This window comes from Ascaphus truei, chromosome 17 (genome assembly GCF_040206685.1).
Source record: "Ascaphus truei isolate aAscTru1 chromosome 17, aAscTru1.hap1, whole genome shotgun sequence".
NCBI lineage: Eukaryota > Metazoa > Chordata > Amphibia > Anura > Ascaphidae > Ascaphus > Ascaphus truei.
Window position 1 is genome coordinate 21,134,600 of NC_134499.1, and position 22,990 is coordinate 21,157,589.

Consider the following 22,990-nt stretch of genomic DNA (forward strand, 5'->3'; position numbering starts at 1 on the left):
ATGAAAAGATACTGCAACACACACAACTTCTGTGTTAATTAACTCTATCGTGCTAGACATAAATAAGGCATTACTCCTGTGTATTTCAGGCTATAGTCATATAATATTGTTTACTTGTACACATCCTCCCCTGCTTGCATTTCTAGTACATATAGAATAAGAATGTTAAAAAAAGGATGATTTTGAATCTTTTTTTTATGCAAATAATTGATCTTTTGGTTTAAAGGGACTATCCCTAATAGTTCACAAAACAACATTTATTTACTGAGCAACTTTAGTTGGCTTGCTTAAGTGTTCTCACACTTCAAGCAGATGTTCATTTGGTAACTAAAAAAAAAGTTCAGTGAGGACCCTGAATAGGACAATACATGTCAATCAATTATTTCTTTTATCTTTACCCTTGATCCTACTTTGAAATATAACATGTCATAAAAGAGAAGAGCAAAGCGCTGCACACCATACAGTGATATCGCACAGACTGGAGAAAGTACAATAACTGAAACCCGCCCCATCTTTCAGATCACTATGGTTATGATTTATTGATTACGGATTAGAGGTATCAGAGCCTGATCCCAACTGCCATTGACTTGAATAAACGCTGATACCTCTAATCAGAGATTAGTTAATCTCCTATGTTTACAAATTAACATGCTACAAACAGGCACCAATAACCTGATTTAAGCCTATGTCACTTCCATTCTTTAGGTGCCTGCTCTAGTTAATACAGTAGGTAGAACACACATCCTTCCTAATTTTGTTTTCATTTCATGTTTGTGTGAGATTCCGAACTAACGTTTAATAATTTGTTATTCATTGATTTTTTTTTTCTTCAAATATTTTCATTGATTTTTCACTTGAGGGGTACAGAAAGAAAAAAAGGGGGTGGGGGGGGGGGACATAAATGGGAACCATCAGGTCACATGTAGTGTACTGGTGATAAATTAGCATTGGCAATATCTAAGTTTACCAGTTATCTTAATTGAATAATCTTCACTTATTGTTATTCATTGCCTTTTAAGTTTAGGATGTCTTTTAATGAGGTCCTGGATGTATGCTGATTAAATAAAGCAGACCCTTTAGGGCTACGAGGCTCGCACTGTTCCTTGCTCATCAAAGTAAATTTACCTGGCACTTACATAGCATAAGTAAGCTGTAAAGCAGAGGGCTACACAGCCAGGTGGAGTTAAGCTGTTGTGAATCATTGGGACATGTTTACTGTTAAGGGGATCATTTGAGTCAAGTAAACAGTCACGACAACTAAAGGGCATTTTGTAGGATAGTTTACATTTGATAACACATGATATTTGACCCACAAATATCTATAAAGCCTCTTTGGAGACATCTAGATTTTAAAAAAAAAATAGACACTCCTAATAAAATCAGGAATTAACTAGTGAATGGGCCATGGAGTGCCTTCCGGCGCGGGAATGTGTCGGCATACGGCATAGCAAAAGTTACTAAATATCGGCCTAAAGACTATTTCAAACATTAAATACCTTAAAGGCTTCCCATTGGGTCATAAGCACTGGAGGGATTCCTAATATTTCTGTTTCATTGGTTATTAAATACATTGTTTGCCATAGTGATGTCAATGAACTAAATAAGGGATTTCTCTGGAGAGGGAAAAAAAAACAAGGATAACGCTAATAAAATTACAGACGGTCTGACTGAGCCTCTCTTTGAGCTACCTGTGCTGAAGCTGGGATATCCTGAAAACCTGACCTGTTGGGGGGGCTTGATGATTGCAGTTGAGCACCCCTTCTTGGGGGCTTATTCTGCAGTATATCCACCAAGCAGCTGATCAGGTCATTTTCATCCAGAATTCCCTACTGAGGTCAATGGGAAATTTCAATCTGCCACTTCAGCTGATATAGAATATCACTCAGTCTATTTTCCATTTGGACTTTATCTGAATGTTCCTGCCCAGGGAAGAGACAATTCAGTCTCGAAATCCAACATTATCAAAAAAGCCTTTCTGCTCTAAATAAATCAAAGCAAAATGCTACAATATATGCGAGAATTTCAATCTTGCTATATTTGTAGTGCTGGTTCCTATTTTTGTTTTTCTCCACCTGCGTTGCCTGAGACTAGAGAACTTTGGGCAAAGAAGAGGAACAAGCTGAAATACTCACTTATTTATGTACTCACTTATAATCTGCAAAGTGGCCAGATCCAGCCTCACTTTGCTGAAGGTAGAAAATCCGGCTGCTGTGTAATCTCTTCTGCACTGGCAATCTTCCCTTCTGCTTCCATTATATGGGCATTCAGTGGGATTGTGTAATCTAGATGAAAAGAAATGATATCAATTGATGACACTTGTGCAAAGTGATGATTTTCTTTATGACATAGAGGTGGTGAAAGCAGCCGTACATATTGTTATATAGTTAATAATACTGATGCTATGTATCAATTGTCTTTTTATTGTTACGTTGATGCACATGTATGTGTGTATGTATTCATGTGTGTTTCTGCAAGCGGTACTTTACAGAGATGTAATGCAAAGCACAAAGCAGGGAAGTATAATTCAAATAGGGACAGATGCATCAAATCTAAAAGAAGATACTGTACCTTACATATAAGTTATAAAATGCAGATATCCTTGAAGCATACATGTTATTTTAAAAAAATCATTTAAATGTAAAGATTCAGTACTCTTATATTCTATTTTCCATTTTTCAGACTTGCGTGTTAAAAATCATATATCTAAAACTGATATTAGCATTTTAAAACCTCAGCAAAGAACATTAGCATTGTTTTAACATACAGGCATACCCCGCATTAACGTACGCAATGGGACCGGAGCATGTATGTAAAGCGAAAATGTACTTAAAGTGAAGCACTACCTTTCCCCACTTATCGATGCTTGTACTGTGCTGCAATCGTCATATACGTGCATAACTGATGTAAATAACGCATTAGTAACAGGCGCTATTATCTCCCCGCTTGCGCACAGCTTCGGTGCAGGTAGGGAGCCGGTATTGCTGTTCAGGACGTGATGACAGGCGCATGCGTGAGCTGCCGTTTGCCTATTGGGCGATATGTACTTACTCGCAAGTGTACTTAAAGTGAGTGTACTTAAAGCGGGGTATGCCTGTATTCTATTTTCAGCTACAGGGACGCCCCAATTCCCATGATACTGAAACAATGAAAATATTGGTTTTAAAAACTCCCACCAAGTAAAATAAATAGCCTCCATATTTCACGGGTCCGGCAGGCCAATACAAAGCCACGTCGTCATTGCAGCTTCTTATTGGAAGGCCATTTAAATACCTTTAAAGGATCAATCAATGCAATATCATACAGGTGTGTGTTTTTAAATAAATCAGTTCTGTAGTATTAGATAATACTGACTTTTCTTTAACATTTTTTTTTTAGACTCTTAATGGTATTTTTAATGAGTTGTTATTATACAGAACAAGAGGGTAGCCGAGCACACCAAACACAAGATGCAAGAGGATTAGTCCAAAAAGATCATTTTAATGTCTGAACAGTCATAGAACATCCAATGTTTCGGTGACTAGCACCTTCATCAGGGATCAGGGACTTCCCTGATGAAAGTGCTAGTCACCGAAACGTTGGATGTTCTATGACTGTTCAGTCATTAAAATGATCTTTTTGCAGTAACCCTGTTGGATCTTGTGTTTGGTGTGCTCGGTTACCCTCTTGTTCTATATGCTGTTACCCTGACTAGGTTTTTTTTTGCCTGCATCACCCATATCTTTTTTCTGTTGTATTTACCTTTGTCCTCATTCAGTTGGGGCATCCCAAGTTGCATATATCCTGATTCTTTTGTGTTTAGCCCTACTTTGTTATTATACTGCGTATCCTTTGATTTCTATAGCAGGTTTTAGCACACCTCCCCAGTAGTGCAAGTTGTTTGTAACAATTTGTTGTCAATATTCCCTGTAGTCTGAGCTGCAAACTGTAACAATAGATAATGTTACCGTAGTGATATAAGAATACATTGTAGTTGCTGAGTAACACTGACTGAAGGATTGAATTGAAACTGAAAGGCAGTTATTTAGTGAACCCTGGGAAGCAGGATTTTGCTGATCGATCATGGGAGAACTAATCGATCAGCTGTTTAGGTATTCATTTTCCATAAAGGTAATTCAAAGCTACATATATTTAATATATATATATATATATATCTTTGGTTTAAGTGCCGCAAGGACTGCCTCTTTAAAAACCCTGAAATGAACACCTGTAAATTAACCTGTAAGTATCTTGGGAACCTTGTGTTGAAAATAGCGCTGTTCATAGCATTTATTTATAAAACGTTTTACCAGGAAGTAATACATTGAGAGTTACCTCTCGTTTTCAAGTATGTCCTGGTCAGAGTTACAATGGCAGATACATGGTTACAAACACTTGGTTATTGGTCAAACAACTATTGTGAAATGGCTAAACATACCAATGAGGGCCTCAAATTCAATCATTTCCATTTTACCTGTAGCCAAATACTTCAGAAAAATTTTCTGCATCATCGCTCATCAGAGTCACATACTCCTTAGGGCTTTCCGACTGCATTCCAGCACAATATATCTGAAAGAGCCCAATTCATATTTGTAATATCTGTAGTAACAGTCACCAAACCCTCCTAAGCAAGAAAAAATAAAAACACACACAAACAAGTGATCTTCACCTGTTGTATTTTTTCTTGAATTGCAATGTAATGTTCACCATCCTCATGGACACTTTTGAGTCTTTTAACATCGTGACAACTTCTTGGTAAATCACCTGAAAGATAATACACATGTTGTAAATAAATGGCTTATTAGTTAGCAGAAACTAAATAGGCTCTGCCCGAGTGCATCATATAGGAGCTTACACTCATGTGTTTTGTGACATGGCTTCTTTTCTTCAGGTTTCACATCCATGGCGCACGAGTTGCTGGGCAGATCGTCGTTAGTTAAGCATTGCACAGAGCGCTGCATAACTCCTGCTCCACAAGTTACTGAGCACTAAAAAACACAAGATTGGAATGTGTGCCTGTCAATAATGTTACTGTAGTGTCCGTATCATCACATAATGGAGAACGGATACTCCAAATGCTATAATTGAATGAGCGAGCAAAGAAAAAACATTCAACTAGACTTTGTGGACATTTTGGGTGTGTTTTGTTTTTGTCTGTGTTTTGTTTTTGTCTGTGTTTCTCTCTCCAGAAGCCAAACTCCTTGACCGATTCTGATGAAATTTTGAGTGTACCATTCTGCAGTCCTAACTTAGATCTGCCAGAAGTTTCAACCAAAATCAGTACAGCGCCCTTCTTCAAATTCATTTTTTAAAGTGATAAAAAAAGAAACAGTCCGACCAGATTCTTGATATAAAACATGAAATGTATTATTTTGCAATCTGTACAAATTTTTCGGACTATTTGCTTGAATCATTTTAGAGAAATTAAATATGTAAAATTAATCTAAATTGGTAACTACTGTAACAAACACCGTAGAACAACCTTTACTGTGGCATCTAAGTGGCAGTTATAATTATTCACTGCTTAATCGGGTTTTGATTGGTAATCCACAGTATCCACGGTGTCAGTATAACTGTTTGTACATCACGGCCTTCAATGAGTTTTGTGTTGTTTTTATGTTTTTCAACTTTTGGATAGTTTGTTGCGTATTAGATTGTTAAATGGAAGTGTTTTGCCATTTGTTATATTATATTAAATATATTTCTTTTCAAGTTGCAATAATGTGAGAGTTGGAGTGGTATTCAGTATTTACACTTTTGTTTCACTTGCAGACAGCGCTTGACCGTTATGACTGACAATAACTGGACTTTCTGGACAACTTCGTTGCCGGTGCCTCACCGGTCAGTGGAAACGGCTTATTTATAGGTTCGTATAATAGCACACAATAGGGTGAGAATTAAATTTGCCAGACAATGTTTTTAACTGAAGTTTGAGAATACTATGACAATTTGATGACAAAATGCAAAAAACGATGGAATTTCACATTTTGTTTTGCCCGTCTTTTATTCCGTGTTATGAATTTTAGTCCTTTTGGGTTTACTTCTCACCCCACAATGCGGTATGAAATAGAGCATTTTCCTAGTATGATAGAGGTGGCTTCACTGTTCAGGTGACACTTAAGCCGATATATCTGCATTTTCCTATTTTATTGGTAGACTTTCGATTGCAGGTTGTGATAAACTTTTCTGCATAAACATGTTCTTCATACTGTAGATGAGTTTTTCTGAATTACTTTTATTTCCCTTATACTGTATGTGTACAAGTTGAAATGTAAAATTTGCTGGCTTATTGACGGCCAAACTGAATCCATTTCCATTCTACCATTTGGTCACAGGGTATCGGTTAGTGGGTAGGCTTTGCAAATTGGAAAATACCAACTATGGGGCAGATTCATTAAGGTAAGCTGTGGGTAAACGCATCCAAAACAAGTGTTACTGTAACTGCCATTCAAGTCAATTGCAGCTAATGCCTGTTCAGGGGCTAACAACTCACCTTAAATTTGCCCCTTAATTTCTTTAATGGTTGGACATAGTATTATAACAGCCAATGGTGACACTGGTTGATTATGGAAATGTAACCTAGCCAGTATTTGTTGAGTTATCTTTTATTTGCAAGTTTGACCTCAATTGGATTCATATAAATAATGTAATTTTAATAAATCGTGGCCATAACTTGCAATATTGACCTTAAAGTATGTGATTGGCAGTCGCTTCATGTAGTAGCATGAAAAGGTAATTATGTGACCCATGTTTTTTGCCATCATATGTTAAGCACCAATTGTGCCTTAATCATACAATCATGGTACAATCAGTACAAATACATCTCAATATGTTTCATGACATACTGGGCTACTGTATATTTACCAAGCTGTGCCACTCCCTAAGGCACCTTCTCGAATCGGACACCTTAAGGCCCATCAAGTAATTGTGCTATGATGTGTCTCCCAGCGCTTGCAGGTGTCTTGTAGAGTGGCACTGCTTCATTAGCATATGTTGTAGTATGTAAATCCATTTTGAGAAGTCCCAAATATCACATTCATGCACACAAACTATTTAACACTATACTGTACTTACTTTTCCCCAGTTTCCAACTCTCCAAGATGCCAAAATAGGACATTCTCCCAGGTAGCAGCTACGGACATTTGGTGGTTGTGTACCCGGGCAATTTGCTGAACTTTGGTAACCATACTCATAGTTGTCCTTTCCAGAGTACACTTCACTGCAAGATACAAGTCTCTGCTTGTAGCCCTTACCACATGTCACTGAACACTGTTAAAACAAAGCGATCTGTCAATTATTGCCGAAAACCCACACAAAATAAATAAATACAATTTTTAGATATGATCCATTGTGATTATTCCTTCTGATAAAAAATGATATCTTTAATAAGATGGCATTAAAGGGAAAGAAACAGGGCACTACGAAATTCAAATAAAGTGAATTTATTCTGCCAAGGAATTGACGTTTCGCCAGTATGTCGGCCTTTCTCAAGAGTTAATGGCAAGAGAAAGGCCGACATACTGACCGGAATGTCGATTCCTTGTCAGAATAAATTCACTTTGTTTGAAATCCATAGTGCCCTGTTTCTTCCCTTCTTACATATTTACTTGGATTATCTCACAGGTTTTCCTTGGACCAGGAGCACCCGTAAAATTATCTGTATATATTATTACTGTATGGTGTGCAGCATCCCCTTATCTTTATTATAAGATAACAGCACACATTTGGGAAACTCACAATTTGAAAAAATGTGAAACAAATAATTTTATACAACAATTCAAATGAAATAAAAAAATATTGTACCTTAATTTTAACTGTTAAATGATGATAATTTTTTTTAGATATTCTATAGCTGCCTCATCACGGCACTGAAACGTAATTAAACACTGCTTTTGTTTTTGTTTTTTAATTAAACGTAGCAATGACATACAGAGGCGACCAGGCTAAACGTAATGCGGCTGCCCCCGCATTTTAAAAATAGCGCGGACGGCGCGGCAGTCTTCGGCCGAAAACCGGCCGGTTTTCCCGCGCCTCGGGCACTTTCAATAGTAAGCGCCAATAGCGCTTATCTATTGAAGTGGCCGCCGCGCTGGAAAATCCGTTTTTAAACGGAGAGCAGATCCGCGGCGCTCCCGGCGAACGTTAGATTAAAAGCTGCCGCAGCAGTATGTTCAGTTTTAACATTTTCGATGTGTATTGAAGCTTTTTTAATTCCGATTCTGAGCACTTTGGTTCACATTATTTAAGACATTCTATGGTGGCAATTGTCACGGGAGACCAGAACAATTTACACCGGGATAACAAATGGCAGACAGAACGAAGGAGTTATATAAAGCAAGTTTAGACTGCAAAGACTGATTATCGTTTGTACTATATACACTCATGTGTTCTCCATTATCAGGCTCTTATGGTTTGTCAGGTGTCTAGTGCATTAGATTAACATACATATTATGTGAGTCTATTTAACTGAATATTGCTTGCACCTGCCTGTTTACAGTAGTGTTGGACATTTGTTCATTTGCTTTTACATTGGGAGGATTTGGCTGTGAGGGAGTCGGGAAGTACCATAGTCCCACTTTGTGGTGGCTATGGGAATGGACCAGTAGAAGGGGTAAGTGACCCCGAAACGTTGCCCCCTGCTTCTCACCGCACTTAATTCCTTCCCTGCTAGGGATTTCTTTCTCATATCCCTCACTTTTTAGTGATATCACATTCCCCCCCTTCCCTCACCATCCCTCTCTTTCTTGTTAGTATTATAATGTGATTTGCACTTTATGCACAGTGTCATTCTATGTTATTTACTTTTGCTCACTAATACAAATCAGTATTTCAACTATCACTTACTTTCTCGTATTTATTTGGAGTGCTGGGAAAACTTTGTGTGTTCTACACCTACTAACCAAAGTCAGGAGGAACTCCTGATAGACTGTGGAATGGAGATAGGCAGGGGGTTAAATAGACCTTGGTCTCCATCTGAAACTATGAAGAAAGGCTGCCGACCAATCAACAGATGCTACGTCAGGGCCAATCACAGCCCGAATGCTGCAAAAGCCAATCACAGGGCGAGGGCTCACCCATGATGGGCCAATCAGTGCCATGGGCAGTGACAGTGCTTTAGGAGAGTGAGAAATTAAAACTGACCACTAGGAACTGCGTCAGTTGGGGCTGGGCCCAGTTTTCTTGTGTCCTAGCTAAGTAAAGTACCCACTCAACGCACAAAGGAGTAATTCAAACACATTACATTATATACTGTATGCATTGGGGAAACAACTGCAACAGAGCAAACTGTATCACACAAGTCAGCCATTTTATCCACAATAAGATGGGAATACTATGCGAGAACCAGGGCACCCGTCTGGACTAGTAGGGGCAATGGCTGGGCTTAACCTTTAATATGCCAGCTACCTTGCCCCTACCGTCTCAGCAATAAAGATTTAGTAAAATCATGCTTGCATTATCAGATACATCTACTACATTTTTTTAAAGCTTTTTTAAAAAAGTTTGATACACTTCATGTATTTTCTAGATACAATAAGTGAGGTTAAAGTCAACTCGCACTCGGCAGCTGAAGTGCAATTTACATAGAAAATATTAATTGATACATATAATTACCATACAGCATCAGCACCATGTGACTCATACCTGAGCCTTTTCAGTATCCCATACAAACAATTCAAATATGACTTGCCAATGAAAAGGATTCTACAGGTATTCCGTGGAATGGAATTAACATGAATGAATTTGTTTTCTATAGTACTAAACAATCAAAAGGGTGAATACAAGAACAAAACCCAATTAATCCCTACATGTCACCTGCCCGGATCAATGGACACTGTATTCATTTTAGGAAACCGCTCTAGTTAATTTTATAGAAAAGATAACATGCAGCTTTCTATAGGTAATAGTTACCCAGATCAGCCAAGCATTGAAAGTATATGAGCAATAAAATAATAATCTGTAGGGTGAAATACAATATAGTACCTATATCAGCCTGAGTTTAATTCCTGCTCAGGAAATGTACCTTATTCATTAATTTACACTTTTACTCCATAAGTTAATATTGCAACTTATTATACATAATTGAAAATGCATGTTTATGTACGTTGCTAGCCACAGAACTGTACTGTGTAGTATTTTAGTGATCGTTTCTTTTTTTATATGTGGAATTCCAAATAAATCTTGGAGGAGTAAAGTTGGATTAATTAAGTGCACATTATGCAATGTGTAAACTTTATTAAAAATATCAAAATACATTCAGAGTGCTAAAGAGCATGTTGACTTGTTTTAACCTGCGTTTTCTTAATACTTTTTTTGAGGCATTGCACCTGGCATTACTACACACCAAGCACCAGAAAAAAAACTATTTACTGCCATCGCTTCTTTCAACTATGATTAGAAGTAATCGGTAAGTATATCACAAAATATGGGAAATTCCAAATATTGCGTTCTGTGAATGGATATTCACAGGTTTGTATATAGAGACTATTCAAATCAATAGAAACATTTAAAAGGAAATGTTCCCATCCATATATCTATGTGATGATATAATCAATACAGGCTGTCTATGGAGGAGATACACTAAGGTCTGTTGTGGGGTAATGCAACCGCACTGGTGTTAACTGCTATTGACGTGAAAGACAGTTAACGCTGAATAAGGTTCGTTAGCCCGCAATAGACCTTAGCGAATCTCGCGCTTTGACTTTTCAACACAGAAAAGCAAGGAACCATGAAAAAGGTTGCTCTGACTTGGAGGAAACAAAGTGTCACAGTCAATTTGTAAGTTTTCACTATCAGGGGTGCGCAAAGAGGGGGGCAAGAGATGTTCTGGGGGGGAGGGGTGCGGTGGTTACAGAGGCCCCGCAGGCATTTAAATTAAAGGCTGGGGGAACATGTGAGGCCTCTGCAATTTTCCTTACCTTTGTGATGGGCGACGCGTGGCCATGGCAACCCGGCGTCAAATAACACTGTGGGTTCACGTGATGTTGCATTGCCATGGCAACGTGGCGTCACATTACCTTGCGACACCGGAACCGAGCCAAGGGGGGCCCGAGCCGGGGGCGCAGGGTGAAAAGTTTGCGCACCCCTGCATTAAGTTGTACATTCTGGTATTGTCATAAACTATGAGTAAAATGGAATGAATAAATCAAATAGTTTTATTATTTTATTTATTTAGTCCATTCATCAACTTACATATTGGTAAGTGGTTACAGATATGAGGCATTTTGACTTTGTATAGAAAACACTAACAAATGTAACCTCTTGTTTACAATCAAATTAAAAATTAAACACCAAACACTGTATCCCAGAAATATCACCTCCGACCATTCTCCAGTTATCCAAATGTATTCACAAGCTTGTAAACTGCAGTTTTCCACATCTGCTGGTCTTTTGTTTTCCTCACAGTGAACGCTGGAGGCCTCCTCTTTTTCGGGATGTACACAGGTGACTTTTCGATACCTGATTCCTTCTCCACAAGTCTTGCTGCACTAAAAACAGAACAAAATAGAACTTATGTTAGCAATCAGCAACACGGCTTTTTAATATTTGTTTTGCATTATAAAGTTAGTATCTAATTGATTCAATATACATTGAATATTCAATTGTGCCATTAAGCAAATGTACATAGCATTCACTGAGTATAGGAGCTCCTTCAATAAAATAACTCATGATACAGTGCATGCTCCATCCTTCAATATTAACAACTCAATATATATTGTTTAATATGCATTATGGTTTTTTTTTTATTTAGCATGTGTTAATAATGTACATTTATTTACACACCAGAAACAACCAATCACCTACATTTCACCCATTACACAGATCAGCTTTTAATTTGTATACTAAGAGCAGGCATAAATCAGGCTGGAATATACAGGCATACCCCGCTTTAAGGACACTCACTTTAAGTACACTCGCGAGTAAGTATATATCGCCCAATAGGCAAACAGCAGCTCACGCATGCGCCTGTCAGCACGTCCTGAACAGCAATACCAGCTCCCTACCTGTACCGAAGCTGTGCGCAAGCGGGGAAAGTATAGAGCCTGGTACAAATGCGATATTTACATCAGTTATGCACGTATATGACGATTGCAGTACAGAACATGCATCGATAAGTGGGAAAAAGGTAGTGCTTCACTTTAAGTACATTTTCGCTTTACATACATGCTCCGGTCCCATTGTGTACGTTAATGCGAGGTATGCCTGTACTATCTACATTCATGAGGTCACCACCATATGTGAGTATAACACCAGTGCATGTCCTGTCAGCCACAAGCAAACATATTCTTATTAAGCTGTATCACTTCTAAGGTTGCTTTAGTTTCTGTTAGTAAATTTGATTGGAGATTTTATTAAGTGGTTTGTGCTTATACTATACCCCCCTCTCCCCTTTTGTTTCTTATTTGTATATGTAAAGCATGTGACAATGTATCATTCTACTGTCTTAACTAAGCTGGCAATTGTTTGGTGCTCCTGTTATAAATGTGTACAAATTCTGATTGTGTGCCTAACATAATGGCTGTATTTCAGTTTCAATCAATCCTTCAGTCAGTGTAACTCAACAGCTACAATGTATCCTTCTATTACAAAGGTAACATTATCTATTGTTACAGTTTACAGCTCAAACTGCTAGGAACATTGGCAACAAATCACAAACAGGTAAATGTCTGAATATCTTCCACTGCTTGGGAGGTGGCTAAAACCTGCTGTAGCACTCACAGGATGCTCAGTATATTAAAACTCATTAAAAATGGTATTAAGAGTAGAATTAAAAAAAAAAAATATAAAAAAAGTAAATCCCATAAGAGTCCACATATTTTGCTGCTTTAACACCTTTTAACTGACTTCCCCCAAACCTTTAGTAAAATCCCTCTTACTGGTACAGTATATGTATCAAGGCAAAAGTGGGGCAATTCTGGGCAAAAGAAACTGCACAAGACGTGGCAGAGGGGCTTTTCAATGTGACTTATCTTTTGATACAAAGAGGGTCAATTAACAAAACCCCCCAGCTTTAAAACCAGCGCAAATGTGTAGCAAAAAAACTTATCAAAGAAAAGGAATCCTAGTGAAATCATTGGCATGGTTTCCATTGGTAAATCTGGTGCCGTTTTATTGCACTACCTGTGTCCTGGTTTTGTAGCCGGAAAGACTTTAAAACATATACTGTACCCCCAAAATGTATGGTGTACACGGGTTATTTGGCCCCAGAATTACTCCTCTTTTGCCCTGATAACATATGTGTGATTCAGGAGGATATTGCTCGTGTAGGTGGTGAGATGGGAGATTTCAAAAACAGATTCAAGTCAGATCATTCCCCTATTATGTGAACTAGATCCACTCTAATTCTACTCGGATTTACTTTTCAATGAATGAATATGACACAAATTGTAGCAGAGCCACAGAAGAGGAGTTTGCAATCAGGATCAAATCTGCCCGGCGCAACTGAATAGAAAATTGAACAAGACCTTTTTTATGACCACAGTGTGTCAGTGTTGTACTATTCAGGGGTAGAACGGAAGAATATTTATAACGGGCTAAGATTAACGAGATTGCTCACAATGAATTCAATATGTTTAGTAATAAAATGGATATTACTTCTTTATAGACTCATTACCAATGCTTCTACTTCCTTTTTATTTGATGGAAATTTCTTACCATCTAAAGTTTCATAGCTTGGCAGGGTTTTTCCTCCCTGTCATTTATAATTAAAAGCATGAGAACTGAAGGGCTTTGCATGGGGCTATTACTTTCTATTTCTCTAATCCTGGAGTTTACCCCACTTTTCCATGATAGTCGCAGGGTCCCGAATCATATTTTGGTAGGATCTAAATATTTACTTTAATAAATCACTGCATGCATTGCTTTATTTCAATAATCAGGCACACCTAATAATAATTTAAATATTATTATTATTATAATCAGACACATTTAAACAGCTCATGAATAAGGGTTCCACGTATATGCAGTTCATAGATATGTCCACTGGATGGCAGGCCATGCCTTCAACACAATGGAAAATAGAAAGGGAGGCAGAAAGGAGGAGTCCTTATGGTTGCCTGCATACATTGTGACACTGCTGTATACTTTAGCATAAATACAAGTCAGATTGCAGGAGTAAATCCCTGCACAGATAAGCAGATACTGCTGGTTGTGGAGAAACAGGAATATCTATTCTAGAATACATTCCAAAAACAGAAAATAAGCCATATAGAGACTTTAGAAAGTAGGAGGGATTGTGGGTAGTATTGAGGCCCAGAATAATTTAGAAAGTAGGAGGGATTGTGGGTAGTATTGAGGCCCAGGATAAGCCTGGCATGTAATGTTTTTCAGTAGACCCTGTGAGGACCCTAATGTAAACAAAGGAACAACACCTTTAATTGTCACATCATAATTACACCAATATTAACTGAATATGTCGAATTTAATTATGGACTGTCAGCTATTTTCTATCATTTGATTATAATAAAAACACTTTATATGTATTAGCAATGACATTCCTTGATGTGGTCATACCATTTTTTTTTTAAGGAGAATAGCTGTACATCGGCTTAAGATAATTTATTTCCAATGACTTTACAGGTTTTAGTCACTTATATGTTCTATTATAGTACATGAACCCCATACTCACCAGGACTCCCTAAACAGTATGGTTAAATGGAGACTCAGGACCAGCTTAATTCCAATGTCCACTCAGAAAGCCTTCTATTGGTCGTCGGGCTGAGGAGAGAGGGGACACTGGAATTAGTGCATATTGCACTATATTCTGGGCCTTCCTTTTTAAAGCTGGTTGATTGGATTCCTAATCAGTACAGGGTTCAGAATGTACAGGTCTAAAGGCCGTTCAACATACTCAAGCTCTTAACTTCAATTTGCTAAGTACAATGGCCTGCTGAGATCTACTGCATACTGTATGACTAAATAGACTGCAGAAAATGCCTTGCATGTGCAATATGAATTACATATGGTGTACTATTTCTTCATGTGAATTTTGCAATGAAGAGTTTCAGTGGTGTACATATGACAAGCTATTAAACATACAGTACCTAGATGTATGGAGCAAGGGTGTAAAATAGTAGATAGTTATTTTAATTCTGATATGCTTTGCTAATAATTATGGAAGTCCTCCCATAAGGGAGGGATGACACGATGCACAGCAAAAAGGGATGGTAGACTGGATCGCAATGGAAAAAGGTTTATTGCTCAATATGTTACATGGCAACAAGTGAAAAAACACACAGTGGGCAGCCTCTAACGCGTTTCACGCTTCGTAGCGCTTTGTCAAAGAGTATTGGACATCAGAAGGATGATCCAATAAATAGCGCAAGCTTCCAATCAGAAAGCTCAGTTTCCTGTGTTCATATGATAAGTATCCCCCATGATGGGGAACACAAAAAGTAATAACTGGGAACACAATAGCGGCGCCTCTGGTGGGAGGCCGCAAAACCCAAGCGCAAATACATAACATACATTGATTTAAAAACAACAGCACTCGTCAGTGAAAACAGATGGTACATCAAAATCAACAGGAAAGATATTATAGCCTAAATATATATAAATATAGCCTGAGGATGATATAACAATATTTATAGTATACAAATATATCAAAGAATTATCTTAATCTACATATTTGTTATAGATTATATGACTGAATGCGGTATCAAAGAAAAAATAAATAATAATAAAAAAAATAACTGTATGGTAAACACATAATGTAATCCAATTGATACCATTATAGATGCATTGTATTCTAACCGAAAGAAAGAACAATTGTCCCAGAGCAAAATAACATGGAAAAGTATGTATAACTGCACATAATTGAAAAATATAGCATCGATATAATATAAATGAACATAAGAAAAATAAATGTAGCGTCAACAGCACAGAATAACTGTGTATATATATATATATATATATATTAATATGGATCAGGAGTCGAATTTACTAACACAGAGTTAAACTTACTCAATAAGGGTCTACATTTTGCCCCTTATGACTTTGGGCTTTTTGAAACTATTATTGACGTACAAAAATTTGTGAGGAAAATCACACTTAAAAAATTCTTTAATTCTAAAAAAAATCCGATGGTGTTAGTCCCGCCTCCCCCGGTGCGCAGACTGAGCTGCTCCTTCCCTAGAGCCGCTCATCCCTCCTCCTGCATGCGTCCCCTGTGGATGCGAGTTAAACACCTTTTCAGATCTGTGTGCGCTACAGGATATGAATTCACTTCTTGATGACCAGTCTGATATTGTTAATATCGATGACGATGCATCTTCCTTTCTTCTAGGTTCAGTTCATTAAAGTTTAAGAACAAGATCTACCTTTTATCCGACACACAGTAAAGGGCCTCATATAAAAACTTCCGAAAAATTAGTAGAGAGAGACTTATATACCATGGCACAAGGGCACAATTTTTCCCACCAATTATCACAATAACATGTCTCTGCAGGAACAAATGCCGACAAGGGCGGAGCAGTTGTCATTCAAAATTGTAATGATTATAAGAATGAAGTCATTAGACAACTGAGTAACTATCAATTGTATCTAAAACTCAAGTCAGATCCTACTAGTACTTTTCTGAGTCAACTCAGAAGTACTCTAGATCTGGGAGTGTTATTGTGGGTTATCAACGCAAATGAGAGGTCATTTTTGTATGTCGCGGAGCCCATTATCCCTATTTTCCATCACCTTCCTACGGTACATAAAACCCTTACCCTCCCACTCGGGAGACCAATTATAGCCAGTATGGGGTCTCTAGGTGATTGACTAGATATATTCAACTGTGGCTATTCTGAACACATGATACATAAAGCTTGGCCCCCTGCAGACGCACTTACCAGAACTCCCTCCTACTGTCTCTGTACGTTCTCCCTACCTACCAATTAGACTGTAAGCTCCTCGGAGCAGGGACTCCTCTTCCTTAAAAAGCACTTATTCCCATGATCTGTTATTTATATTATCTGTTATTTATTTGATTAGCACATGTATTACTGCTGTGAAGCGCTATGTACATTAATGGCGCTATATAAATAAAGACATACAATACCATATATCGACAAATTCCTTCAACTACTTGTCCATTCATTGCCTTCTTATATGAGAGACTCCACGGACCTTCTCAATTATTTATCTCCTTTACTTGGTCACCACACTACATTTGGGTCACTCTTGATGTCACTTCACTTTATACCATTATTGAGCACACTCATGGCATTTCTACTATTCAACACTATTTTTACACTTCCGACATCTCGTGCACAAAGCACATTTATCCCTGAATCTGTTTTATTCCTTCTCACACAACTATTTCCTATTTAACACCCATTATTATTTACAATCACGTGGCACTGCGATGGGCACATCATTTGCACCATCTTATGCCAATTTATTTATGGGTAAATGGGTAAGCACATTCATTTATGGAGCCACCAACACCTTTCGTTAAAATATAATTTTTTACCGTAGAGATATAGATGATCTTATTTTAGTTTGGGAAGGTGGTGTTTCTTTATTGGGACAATTTGTGGAGTACCTCAATTGCAATTATTATTTACAGTTCACTTTTACTTTGCACACGCATCATATTAATTATTTAGACATTTCTTTGTTTATTGATATTAATAATTCTATCTAATCCGATATTTTTCATAAAGAAAATTCAAAAAATGTTTTTCTGAAAGCAGACAGTGGACATGCTAGATCCCTTATTAAAGGAATCCCTAAGGGACAATTCCTAAGACTGAAGCAAATTTGTTCGACTACTGACCTATTCATACAACAGTCTAGGGATCTTGCATTAAGATTTATTCAAAGAGGATGTGTAACTTGCGACATAGAAAAAGGCCTTTGAACATGCTTATTTTGTGAATAGATCTGAGTTTATAATTCCAAAATCAATACATCTAATGATGATAAATCACTGTTTTTTTTTTTATAACTAAACACAGGAGACATGCTGATATTACATTTATTATCAACAAATATAGGGACATCCTTAAATTAGACATAGATCTAAAAAATATTGTTAAAAGATAAACCTAAATTTGTTTTCAGATGTGCCAAAACGTTATCTGCACACCTATCACCGAACGTATTCACCTCTCCCAAAACTCAGACTACGGGTTTCCAATCACGTCTGGGTTTCTTTAAATGCGGCTATTGCAGCGTTTGTACTAGAACGTTAAAAAATGTTGAATCCAAAGTTTCAAATACAAAATGAAGAGTTTCATGACTTATAATAGAAGTTTTGGGATTTATACTCTGAGCTGCGGGTGCGGTAAAAACAATATAGGCAGGACTATACGGCCATTGAAGTTACGCATAATGGAGCATATACGGTCCATAAAAAATGAGATATCAGATTCCCGGTGTCAAGAAACTTTTCGGAGTGCCCTCAGGGAAATATCAACTCATTTACCTTTAGTGCCATAGAGCACATTCAATTAGCCATTAGAAGGGGAGATTGTCAAAATCTATTGACCCGAAGAGAAATGTTTTAGATCCTGACCTTGGATACCCTCAATCCAGGGGGTCTCAACATCGATTGGGAACTAAAACATTTAATCTGAATAATATATTAAAGAATGGACAAAAGGGGTCTAGTTGAGTTACATTTCAAAGACCCAATGGAACAACGGTTTTTAAATATGCAGCGAAACATGTCGTTTAGCACGACTCGCGTTCTCGGAGTTGCAGGTGCACACGATGTCTTTATAAGAATATGTAACTTCTCACCGCCATAGACTTTCTTTGGCTGCAGCAAAACTCTGGGAATACTGAGTAATATTACATCTGCATAAAGCACAATCCAAAACATTTATCCAATTTACAGGATTCCTCTGAATAAATACAGTATACACCATTCAGTCCTTAACCTTTCTCCTTCGTGTAGGAAGTATAGGCATACCCCGCATTAATGTACGCAATGGGACCGGAGCATGTATGTAAAGCGAAAATGTACTTAAAGTGAAGCACTACCTTTTCCCACTTATCGATGCATGTACTGTACTGCAATTGGTATATACGTGCATAACTGATGTAAATAACGCATTTGTAACAGGCTCTATAGACTCCCCGCTTGCGCACAGCTTCGGTACAGGTAGGGAGCCGGTATTGCTGTTCAGGACGTGATGACAGGCACATGCATGAGCTGCCGTTTGCCTATTGGGCGATATGTACTTACTCGCGAGTGTACTTAAAGTGAGTGTACTTAAAGCGGGGTATGCCTGTATATCAGATGCTTCAAGAGTAACTAAATGGAAGGAGCAGGTGATCTCGACTTTAGTGTTAGATTTAGCACTTATCCTCTAAACAACATACATTATCCCCTTAAAATTACCCATCCTGGCATGTTTTATTGGACCTAATTCATTTTGATTACTCTTCTGCTTTTTCCTCTGCTTAAAACCTTTGCTGTCACAAAGAAGCAGAATTGGCTTACAATAACTGACAGGAAAAATTGTGCTCATTTAGAAAAGACGCCCGTTTACTGCTCATTTACCCCCAATGAAAATAACATCTCACTTCTTCGAAAGGATCATAAAAAGAAATGCCAGCTATAAATTAAGTAACTATTGTGATTCATGAGCCAGGGCCTTAAAACATGCAGAAATATTGTACATTTCATTAGGATTAGTCACTTCTACAAACTGTACAAGCTTTCATGTTTTGAAAAGTATGACAGTCCTTTAATCTTAATCTATTCAGCAACCTATTGGAAAGCAAAGTATATCTTACCCTCCCTATATTGAAGGTGTTCAACAGTTTACACTACAAATTGACCAAGCTCAACATATTTATTTTTTTTTACCTAAGGGTTAAAATCTCCTTACAGACTATTTGTTCTTTCAGCATGATTTACTCATTACTCCCCTGAGTGGATGTTCCTTGTAGTTCAGAGCAAAATGACTTATTTTGGCAGAGATGTTAGGGGTAAAATATGACAGATATTTGTCCAACTATACTGTTCCTAAACTGTGAATAAATCTGCCCTAGAAAAGCCCTCTTAAGACATCCTTGTGTAAAATAAACTCTGAATTATTGAAGCAACTCAAACAAGTATATTTGGGCTTGCACTTTAATATTTATTACTGACATAATTTGAAGCAACATACTACAAGAACGGAGTGTGTCTTGAGCATGCATCGCAGGCTCGCTGTCAAATGTAATACAAACAGCACATGTGGGGAACGTCACCAAATGCTTCTTTAAGAAATACATCACCACTTGGCGTCATTAAAAAAGTTTTTAGGGTTTCTTTATTATTCATAGAAAAAATGAAGAATAACATACCATCATAACATATATGTCATATACATTGAGATGTCCAAATTGTAAAACATCCTGGAGTACATACAGAGGAACCTCCCCCAGGCTGACTCTGCCCACATTATGTTCACATTATTTTGCACACATGGGGAATGTTTGAATGGTCTCTTCAGGGCCGCAGATGAGATGCAAATAATATGCAATTGAGGCGTTGTTATATCTCGTATTCAGTGTAGCCCATGTCCCCCCCCAGCCCTCCCCAGGTCGCAGATTGGACCTCTAGGGTGTAGTGAGGGCTGGCTACATGTATATGGTGGTCCATATCTGCTTGGAACAGGAGGGCCTGAGTCTCCCGCGTTGGTATTGGGGACAAAAGGGCCAGGCTTCTGCGGTATATGCCTCCATTCTTTAGTGGTTGTGGTGCAGCGCCTCCATTCTCTGGCACAACCTAGGGGATAGGTTGGAATCTTCCCAGAGAAAGCCCTGGTCCCAGGGCGAGAGATTCCAATCTCACACAGTCTTATATAAAACAGCAATGTCTTTATTGTCTTATCTCAGTGATGCAGCACACAGCAGCAGTTCATGGGCAGTATTAGTCACGGCAGTACACAGGTATCTGACCTCCTCTCCTCCTCCTCCAGGATTTGTACCCCTGCAGGATGGCTGTAACGGGGCCTCAATACCTCTACCTCCACCTGAGGGTAGGCCCTCTGGGTGAGGCTAGATCTCCCCCATCACCCCCTCAGCAGGGTGAGGGGCATTGGTCCACTACAGCTGTATCAGCTCTACTCAGACGGGCTCTGAGTTCTTCTCTCCTGTCTCCTCCAAATGTACTCAGCTCTCTCTCTCTCTCTGAACTGTGCAGCTCACATACTCCTCATCAGCTCCCAGGACAGACTGGACTATCTGTCACATTCTCCTCTCTCATCAGACTCACGACCTGCACTCTCCAGACTGACACTCCTTTCTCTCCAACAGAACTGACTAACTCAGACACACACAGGAGCAGCCCACTAAATAGATACAGCCCTGCCCCTTATGATGTCAGCAGGACCTCCCCTCTGTCTCAGGCCTACCACAGAGTCAGGGGCCTACCTCTATCAAGCAAGGCAGGGCTTGGTGGGGGGAAAAAACCCATGATTACTACTGGCGCCTGGAGTAAGCTCTTAAGAGGGCTTACTCCAGTAGGAGAAGGATTGGTAGCCCACTATTTCTTACAGGGGCTACACTCTCCCTCTGGTGGAAACCAATGGTCCTCACTTGGACCTAACTTTAGCAGCACCTCCTGCGGAGAGCAAACCTGGGAAACAACACATTGCATGTTAGGACATTAGCAAGCCATCCACCAGATGGCGTAACAACAACAATAGCCGGGTACTCCCAACGGGGAGAACCAACTAGTAATAGTGCTTTGGGTCAGGCTTCCGTACCTTTCTCCCATTATGGTCAGTTACAGTTATATAGTAGGGCTGTACCGACCCAGATTCTGGCCGGTAGATTACACTGTGCATGTATATGCACCATCCTATACTCCAGACCCGGACCACCTCACTGATTCGGTCCTCATTGTGGTAACCCGCCTTACCAAACTTTGTTCTTAAGTATTCTTGTACGGCCTCCCTGAGCCAACTGTCTCGGTTCTCTTCAATTTCTCTCATTATGGGTTCAGGCACATAAGGATACTCATACCGTGGGACTGTCTATACCGGAACATTATGGCTCTGTCTGCCCGGCTCAACTTGGTCAGTTTCTTAGGGCCCGCCCTGCTTGGCAGTACCCAAAACTCTGGTTCTACCGGAGCAATATCGTCATACAGAATACTAGGCCCCTTAGGAAGAATAATCTTCTGCTCTATCTCCTAGTACCGGTGTTCTAATTCATCCGCCACCTCCTGAGGAGTATAGGCACCTACCGCCCACCAATGATCACAATGATCAACTATATTGTTCCTGATTAACAGGAACCTGGTGCGGTCCATACCTGTATGGTACCCAGTGAACAGGTGCTCACCACTTGTCACGGTGCTCGTACTCTGATAAGTATCTACCTCCGACTCCACCTGTGATGAGACACTGGACGTACCCGCCTCTGTAGAGCGCGAGCAATCTCTTCTCCCTTTGGCGTTGAAGTACCTAGTAGGGTTCATTTTGTGGACCACTGTGCTTACAGTCCCGACCTCAGCAGTAGTATGGGACCCTCGGGCCCTCCCTCTAGATACAGGAGAAAATGGTACAGCGTTAGTTATACGAATTACATTTGCATACGGTATCTCTCCATCAGATCCTTCATCACTTAACTCCCAATCCCGCAAGTTCTTGGAGTACTTGGGATATTTCGTTAACTTATCCCCGCTAGGTCTCGTTGGTAATACTTGTGACGGGGCAGGGGCAGTGGCCGGGGCAAGGGCGCTAGGGGCTTGGGCGGGGGCAATGTCCATTTCCATGTCCAGCAAGAGGGTAATCCCGCGACCAGTTGGCAGTTTCTTGCTTGCTCTCTCCGCTGAGCTCCTTGATCCTCTGCGAACGCCGTGGCGCTCAAGGGTGGCCAGTGCAGCCGCCATGGCGGCTCCTCGGGCCGCAAAGATGGCCGCCGGTCCTCCGTGCCAGCCGGAACCAGAAGTGTCGTCATCGTTGCCGCCCGCGGAATCTCCATCCACTCCGTGGTCACGCACCGGAAGTGCGTCGAGGACCGGAAGGGGTGGTAGTGGATCATCGGGTCCGCGGACGGGTAAGTAGGCCACGCGCCTCTCCTT

General features: G+C 39.3%; 1 protein-coding gene across 3 annotated transcripts in view; it reads right to left on the reverse strand.

Annotated features, from left to right (window-relative positions):
- ADAMTS9 (ADAM metallopeptidase with thrombospondin type 1 motif 9) overlaps positions 1 to 22,990 on the reverse strand; it is a 170,698-nt gene that overhangs the window by 18,310 nt on the left and 129,398 nt on the right. For 2 of the 3 annotated variants that reach the window (XM_075574259.1, XM_075574258.1), the window contains 6 exons: positions 11,292 to 11,462; positions 7,051 to 7,245; positions 4,832 to 4,964; positions 4,646 to 4,740; positions 4,451 to 4,545; positions 2,149 to 2,282 (listed from right to left, as the gene is read on the reverse strand). In XM_075574259.1, the coding sequence (XP_075430374.1) occupies positions 2,149 to 2,282; positions 4,451 to 4,545; positions 4,646 to 4,740; positions 4,832 to 4,964; positions 7,051 to 7,245; positions 11,292 to 11,462 (823 nt within the window). Of the gene's footprint in view, positions 1 to 2,148; positions 2,283 to 4,450; positions 4,546 to 4,645; positions 4,741 to 4,831; positions 4,965 to 7,050; positions 7,246 to 11,291; positions 11,463 to 14,602; positions 14,692 to 22,990 lie in introns of those variants that run through there. The other variant, XR_012788583.1, reaches the window with a different exon arrangement.